An 8272-nucleotide genomic window follows, 5' to 3' on the forward strand; every position below is an offset into this window, starting at 1 on the left:
TTATATATTTATATATATATATATTTATTTATTTATTTATTTATTTATATATATATATATATATATATTTATATTTATATACATTTATATTTATATACATTTATATATTTATATATTTATATATATTTTTTTTTATAATACATTTATCTTAATAGGTGTAAAAATAAATGTGTCTTAAGATATATATATATATATATAGTGATTTCATAGTATCATCATCCAAATTTGTTTCTAACTGTTTTATAGAAGACAATACTTTATCATAGTTATAATAGATATAAATTAGTTTATATGTGTATATTTAAAAATCAATATTTAAATCAATTATGTAAAACACTTTGTTGTGAGAAACTCACTAGGCTAACAATACTTAGAAATCACCTGAAAACATAACTCCTTAAATTTTCAAAAATGATGACAAAAATGTACCATTTTAATGAAATTTTATTTTATTTTATTTTTTAAAACAATATTCAGATTCCATAAATGTTTCAGAAAAGAATTTTCGGCAGATAAACTGTGGAACACTTCTGTCAGTGTGATGAAATTTCGCATTGGTGCAGATGAAAGTGATTTGCTTTTGACTCATGTTCGAGCACTTGAGGAAAGTGGTATCATTTTACGTTTTATTGCACAACCGCACACACACACACTAGTGACTCAGCAACAGACTCTTACCCTACGATCAGCACCAAGCGAAACTCTCCACACAGACACCATTGCATATAAACAACTTAGAGCTTGCTTCAAAATAACTCTCTTATAAATAGACCACCGACTATCCAAACGGGGATTTCCTTTGGTACCCAGTGCACAGCAGTGATTGTGTAACAACCAGAGAGCTGCAGACCAGACATTAAGAGAGGAAGGACATTTAGAAGACAACAGCAACGTCCAGAAAGCTACCATAATGTCTGACGATCAACCTTCTTTCTCCTCCAGTGACTCCTTGTGCCCAGGCTGCCAGGGTGAGGGGTCACTACTGCTGCCCTGCGGACACACTCTATGCCAGGCTTGCCTTCAGCTGTGCCAGGATGAGCTTGGGCAGGACCGGCCAGGCTGTACAGAGTGCTACGGGCGTGAGCTGCTGGACAGCGTGCTGAAGGGACTCCTCGACTCGCTGTTTCAAGGGCAGCCGCGGCGGGTGGGAAACAGCGTGGAGGGAGGAGAGACAGCGGATGATGGAGACCTGTGCAGACAGCATAGAGAGAGACTAACTCAGTACTGTATGGAGGACGAGGAGCTGATCTGTGATCAGTGTCAGGGCGAGGAACATGAAGATCATGAGTGCAGCTCCATAGAAGACGCCACACAAGAGTGTAAGGTGAGAAACAGGTGCATGAAAACATACTGTGACATTTCAGCTGTTAAACTTGATGGTGTCTGTTAAAATATTTTATAATATGATGATTGGAGGAACTGTTATGAAAACTTTGCATGATTTTAGAAGTGATTGACTGATAATTGGTCTTTTGGGTTATACAGCCAATAAACATGTTTGACTTTTAGCAGTAGTCCAAAATTTCTGAAAGGCTCAAAAATCATCCAATATTTTGCCATTTTAAGGTTTTTCAAGTGTGTAAATTTCAATTTATTGTGCTATGTCCAGTTTTGAGTTAAATAATATCTTGTTAATATTTTAATGTTTCAATTGTATACATTATTTTTATTTACTTAAAAATATTTTATAAATGTTTAATATATATATATATATATATATATATATAGGCTATATATATATATATATATATATATATATATTTTTTTTTTTTTTTAACAAAAATGTAATATTTTAATATTAAAGTTTTATAATTATTTAGTGCATTTTGAGTAAATATTGTTATTATTATATTATAGTATATTATTTTACACAAAATCACTTTCCCTTATAAATCGCTTTTTGTGTTCCTTGTGTTCCTGTTTTGCATAAAAGTATCTGCTAAATTAATAATCGTAAATCATTTTGAGGCTTACAGTAATTCAGTGTAATCCCAAATTACTTTACCATGTCCAGTTTTGAGTTCAACATTTAATGGCAGTTATGTTAATCTTATAATTGAATCTTATATTAGCATATTTTTATTTAATATTTAATTATAATAATCATATTTTTTATTTTTTTATTTTAAATATTTTATTATTTAACATTTTTATATGAATTTTTAATAGTTATTATTGTACCATGTCCAGTTTTGAGTTGGCAGTCTTGTTAATTTTATATCAAATAATAATAATAAAAATATGGATATTTTGTTTACTTTTTATATATTGTGATAAATATTCAATGTTAAACATTTTATAGTATATTTTAATTAATTTGAATATTGTTAATTTTATTACAAATAAATAAATATAAAATGTTATTATATAAAATAAATTTAAAAATAAATATTTAAATAAAATATTTATATTTTTATATTTACTCTTTTATGTATTGTAATAAATATTTTATAAGTAATTTAATATTTAACATTTTCATAGTAATTATTTTAATAGTAATTACTGTACCAAATATTTTTATCAAAAAAAGTCTTGTTAATTTTATAACAAATCATTTAAAAAGAAATATTAAAATACAAATTTTTTTTTTTTTATATTAAACATTCAAAATTGAATGGCAGTCTTGTTAATTTAAAAACTAATAATTAACAAATAAATATTTATATATTTTTATTTACTGTCTATATATTGTAATAAAATATTTTAATATTAAACATTTTATAGTATTTTTTCTGACTTTTGTGTAAACATTTGAATTTTTTTCTTATTTCATACAAAATCACTTTCACTGTTGTATTCGTCAGTTGTAAGTCACTTTGGATAAAAGCATCCGTTAAATGAATAAATATAAATAATATATCTCCTAAAAATGCACAATTTTTTTTCAAGCTTGTAATGCTTGTTAAAACATTTTTTAAAATATATTTGTGATATATTTACGTATATTTTAGTTACTTAATTACTAAATATTTTAATATTAAACATTTTTCTTTTTCTTTAGTTAATTTTGTCTTTTTTTGTTTAGTTTTTTCCAGCAATTTTATATACATGTAATTTTCCTTTATTAAACTAGATATGTTTCACAGCATCTAAAAAATAGCAGTTGACTCATAAGTTATAATAATGTAGGCTGCTGTGATAATCGAATGCAAAGAAGACTAGATTATACACTCTGCAAGAACACCTAAATAGATAATAAGTTCATAATTAGTGGAACTAAATTGTAGGACTGAATCGCAGTGAACACTGGTTCTGTTATATCAGTACTGTATGTGTGTTTATTGTGCATGATGTAGTTTCAGAGGAACTGCGAGAACTGACCATGATTCACTTTGTTCTCAGAGGGAGTTGAGAGCAGCTCTCAGACCCCTGCAGGAGAAACTGGAGATGCTGAACACAGCCAAGCAAACCTGCCAGGAAACTTCAGAACACATCAGGGTAACATCTCACAGTCGAAAAATCAATGCAAGCCAACTTTAACAGGATATTCAGGCTGTTTTGGGACTTTTGCATATTTTAACAGAACAGTTTAGAATGTGACTATGTGCTACAGTAATTAGTTTGCTTTGCATGAACACATTAAGGTGGCAGTATTTTCTGAAATTCTCTCACCTCTCCGGACAGAGACAGGCCCAGAACACAGTGCGTCTGATAAAGGAGAACTTTGAAAAGCTCCATCAGTTCCTCCATGATGAGGAGATCTCCATGCTGAGAGCACTAAGTGAGGAAGAGGAGCAGAAGAGCCAGAAGATGAAGGAAAAGATGGACAAACTAACAGATGAGATTATGACCTTAAGAGAAGCCATTAGTTCAACAGAAGAGGCCATGAGCGCTGATGATGTGGCATTTCTCAAGGTAAGAAAAATGTATAATATTTTATTTTAATAGTATCGATTGAAAGAAATTTTATATTTCTTTAGTTAAATATTTAGATATTACATGCATATCTATTACTATCTATTACAGAACTACAAGAAGACTTCAGAACGGTAAAAACAATTATTTTATTATATTTTATTTTATTGCATTGCATTTTATTGCATTGCATTGCATTGCATTGCATTGCATTTGCATTGCACAAAATAAACATAGTCAGGGTAATTGGTTTAGCAGCCTGCAGCCACAAGTATTTAGTAATGTTTTTTTATTTTGTTGACTGAGGCTCATTTTCAATTTCAGATGAACCTCACAGTTAATTTGATAAAGGTTCTCTGTTTCTGTCCCAGGACGGACTGCACCGTTCAGGATCCAGTGGAAATCTCTGAAGCGTTGATTGATGTGGCCAAACACATCGGCTCGCTCAAGTTCAGAGTGTGGGAGAAAATGCAGACCGCCGTCACATTCAGTAAGAGCAAACACAACACAACATGTCTTATGTTGTGCTCAGAAAGCCATCAGTATTGCTATTTAGAAAATATATATTAAGGTTGGTTCATGAATGAAATATATAGAAATTAAGGTATAAGATTTATTTAAAAAAGGTTAAAAAAAATAAAAAAAAGCATCTGCTGTACCCCTAGTATTATAGACCCAGACTTTTGGCATGTATCTGATTTGTCTGGTCTTTAAGCTTCTTTATAAAATATAAAATAAATGTAACAATCAATATAAAATAATTAATATAAATAGTACTCAATATTTAATTTAATTTTATTTTAAAATATAAAATAAAATAAAAAACAAACTCAATAACAGTTACAGTTTTAAAATATGTATCTGGTTTGTCTGGTTTTTATGCATCCTTTAGAGGCAAGTGAATAAAATTAAATATAAAATATAATAAATATACAAAATAAAATAAAATAATATAAAAAAAAATATTTAATTTTTAATATTTAAATGTATTTTATTTTAAAATATATAAAATACTAATTAAAATAAAATAAAAATACTGTTACATTTTTTAAATATGTATCTATGTTTGTCTGGTCTTTATGCATCTTTATGCTTTATGCCTTTAATAATTAATATAAAATAAAAAAATAACAGTTACATATTTACAGGCTGTCTAGTGGTTTGTCTAGTCTTTATGCATCCTTTAGGGGCGAGTGAATAAAATAAAACTACATTCATTAGTTACTAACTCTTCACTAACTAAATTTTTAAAGCTTTTGTATACAATTATTTAAAATAAAACAAAATAATTCATATAAAATATTTTATATTATATTTAGTTCTATTTTAAAATATATATAAAAATAATACTAGTTAATTTTTTATGAAAATAACAGTTCAATAAAAAAAAAAAATAAATACATTATTTAATTTTATTTTAAAATATATAAAAAAATACTACTTAATTAAAAAATGAACAGTTCAAAAAATAAAATAAATAAATAAATACAACTAAATATTTATAAAAAAAAAATACATGACTTTTTTAAATTTTTTATTTTTTTTTAAATTGGTTTGTCTGGTCTTAATGCATTCTTTAGGGGCGAGTGAATAAATTACAATAAAATTAAAATATTTTATTTTGATATATTAAAAAAAATATATAAAAAAATAATAACAGTTACATTTTTAAAATATTTATTTGGTTTGTCTGGTCTTTATTCATTCTTCAGGGGCGAGTGAATAAAATAAAATAAAAGTAAAATATAAAAAAACAACAAAAAAACAACAACTCTCTCATCCTTGTTACAGAACTAATCTTTAGTTGAATAAAATAAAATAAAATAAAAAGTTTTAAAACATACAAATTAGGAATGTAAAAGTGATTACGTATAAAATAAAATACTTTTTTCAATGGTTTACACAAAATTCACAAAAAATACTATAAAATGTTTAATATTAAAACATTTTATTACATTATATAAACAAAAATAAAGTTTTCATTAAATAAAAAAAGAAAACGTGTCGACTGTAAAATTTTGTTATCAAAAGCATCAAGTGACACATTAAACATAAGATGCTAAAGTAAAAAAAATGAAGAACTAAACACTTACTGTTTTGACACTGTACTGATGATTTCACAAACTAGAATTTTACATAGAATTTACATTTTTGTTTATGAATATCCATTTTAATCACTTGCAACTGCCTTAAACCTTGCCATTGACTAAACTGTATACCTGTCAAACCTTCAGCTCCTGTGATCCTCGACCCGAACACCTCAGACGTCTGCGTGACTCTGTCCGACGACCTCACCACCATCCGCTACTCCGAAGAAGACCAGCAGGTCCCGGACAACCCTGAGCGCTTCTGCTTCTACGAGTGCGTCCTGGGCTCCGAGGGCTTCAGCTCCGGCCGCCACAGCTGGGACGTGGAGGTGGGCGACTGCAGCGAATGGGCCCTCGGGGTGGTCAAAGAAAGTGTGCAGCGCAAAGAGTGGTTCCCACCGAGTCCGGAGCGCGGCATGTGGACCATCTGCCTGTACGGAGGAGAGTATCGCGCGCGGACGGCCACCAGCGCTCCTCTGATGCTCAAGAAGAAACCACAGAAGATTCGGGTTCAGCTGGACTGGGAGGCCGGAAGAGTGATGTTCTCGGACGCCGTTGACAACTCTATGCTGTACAAGTATAAGAATAAGTTTACAGAAAAAGTGTTTCCGTATTTCTCCAATACATGTAAAAGACATCCGATGCATATTTTAGAGGAGAAGGTGTCTTTGTACACGGAGTAACTCCACAGACATTGCATTATTGATCATTTTCTGAGCTGGAAGGACTGAACTTGAATGAGAGTGATTTAAAGGGACAGTTTGCCCAAAAATGACAATTCTGTCATTATTTGTGAGTAAATAATGACAGAATTGTCTAAAGTTAACTAAAGTTGTTCCAAATCTGTATGAATTTCTTATGCTGATTACAAAAGAATAATGTGGTTATTGTTATTTTATTTATTTATTTTTCAGGTAACAATTACCCTTTTTAACCAGCTTATATTATTTTATTTTATTTTATTTTATGTTACAATTTTATTTTAATTAAATTTATTTTTTTCAGGTAACAGTTTCAGTTTTGGGGGGAACTATCCTTTTAACAAGCTTATAATATTTTATTTTATTATATTGTATTTGAATTATTTATTTTAATTATTTTTTTCAGGTAACAATTATCGTGGTTAATTTTTCAGGTAACAATTACCCTTTTTACATGCTTATTTATTTTATTTTATTATTTTATTTTTTCAGGTAACAATTTTCATTTTTGGGGGAACCACCCTTTTTAACCATCTTATTTTATTTTATTTAAATTTATTTTATTATTTTTTCAGGTAACAATTTCCATTATTGCGTGAACAATTCTTTTAACAAGCTTTTTATTTTATTTATTTTTTTCAGGTAACAAATTCCATTTTGAGGTGAACTATCCTTTTAACTATTTTATTTTGTATTTTATTCAATTTTATTATTTTTTTTTTCATTTAACCGTTTCAGTTTTTAGGGAAACAATCCTTTTAACAAGCTTATATTCTTTTATTTTATTATATTGTATTTTAATTATTTTATTATTTTATTTAATTTTTTTTTTAGGTAACAATTTTCATTTTAAGGGAAACTATCCTTTTAACAAGCTTATTATATTTTTTTTGAGGTAACAATTTCCATTTTTTGCTTGAACTATCATTTTAACAATTTTTTATTTTATTTTATCCTTTTAACAGAAAATGATAAAAAATATTTTTTCTTTCCTCAGGTAACAATTTAAATTTTTTATGGACTATCCTTTTAACACATTTTATTTTATTCTATTTTATTTTATTTTTTTGAGGTAACAATTTCCATTTTTGGGTGAACTATCCTTTTAACACACTTACTGTATTTTATTTTATTCTATTTTATTTTATTTTATTTTATCTCAGGTAACAATTTACATTTTGGGGTGGACTATCCTTTTAACACACTTACTGTATTTTATTTTATTTTTTCAGGTAACTATTTCTATTTTGGGGCGAACTATCCTTTTAACAAGCTTATTTTATTTCTGACAAGCTTAATAAACACTACAGTTTTTTTTAAGGCAAATTAATATTTTTATTCAGCAAGGTTGCATACAATTTATCCAAAGTGACGGTATGTTTATTTTAAATAAATCATTTTCTTTTGAACTTTCTATTTATAAAAGAAATTTAAAAAAGACATTGATATAACATTGATAATAAGAAATGTTTCTTGAGCAGCAAAAAAGCATATTAGATGACACTGAAGACTGGAGCGTTGTCCTCACAGGTAGAAATGACATTTTACAATATACTAAAAATAGAAAACAGTTGATTTAAATTGTAATATTTCAAAATATTATGGCTTGTTTTTGCCGATTAGTTTATA

At 27.9% G+C, this 8272-nt stretch overlaps 1 protein-coding gene across 1 annotated transcript; it reads left to right on the plus strand.

Annotated features, from left to right (window-relative positions):
• The first annotated feature begins 825 nt into the window (after positions 1–825).
• Positions 826–6975, plus strand: LOC141298427 (E3 ubiquitin-protein ligase TRIM39). The gene is made up of 6 exons (XM_073828950.1): positions 826–1324; positions 3343–3438; positions 3625–3855; positions 3967–3989; positions 4227–4345; positions 6090–6975. The coding sequence occupies exons 1-6, from the start codon at positions 911–913 to the stop codon at positions 6623–6625; spliced, it is 1419 nt and encodes a 472-aa protein (XP_073685051.1). The 5' UTR covers positions 826–910; the 3' UTR covers positions 6626–6975.
• The last annotated feature ends 1297 nt before the right edge of the window (positions 6976–8272 follow it).

Source organism: Garra rufa, chromosome 22 (genome assembly GCF_049309525.1).
Source record: "Garra rufa chromosome 22, GarRuf1.0, whole genome shotgun sequence".
In the NCBI taxonomy this organism is placed as follows: domain Eukaryota; kingdom Metazoa; phylum Chordata; class Actinopteri; order Cypriniformes; family Cyprinidae; genus Garra; species Garra rufa.

Excerpts from the sequence above, each read along its gene's own strand:
- LOC141298427 (XM_073828950.1), top strand. The coding sequence starts at position 911 with ATGTCTGACGATCAACCTTCTTTCTCCTCCAGTGACTCCTTGTGCCCA. Across the intron at positions 3,439-3,624 it reads AAACTTCAGAACACATCAGG|AGACAGGCCCAGAACACAGT; the intron begins GTAACATCTCAC and ends CTCTCCGGACAG. Across the intron at positions 3,990-4,226 it reads TACAAGAAGACTTCAGAACG|GACGGACTGCACCGTTCAGG; the intron begins GTAAAAACAATT and ends TTTCTGTCCCAG.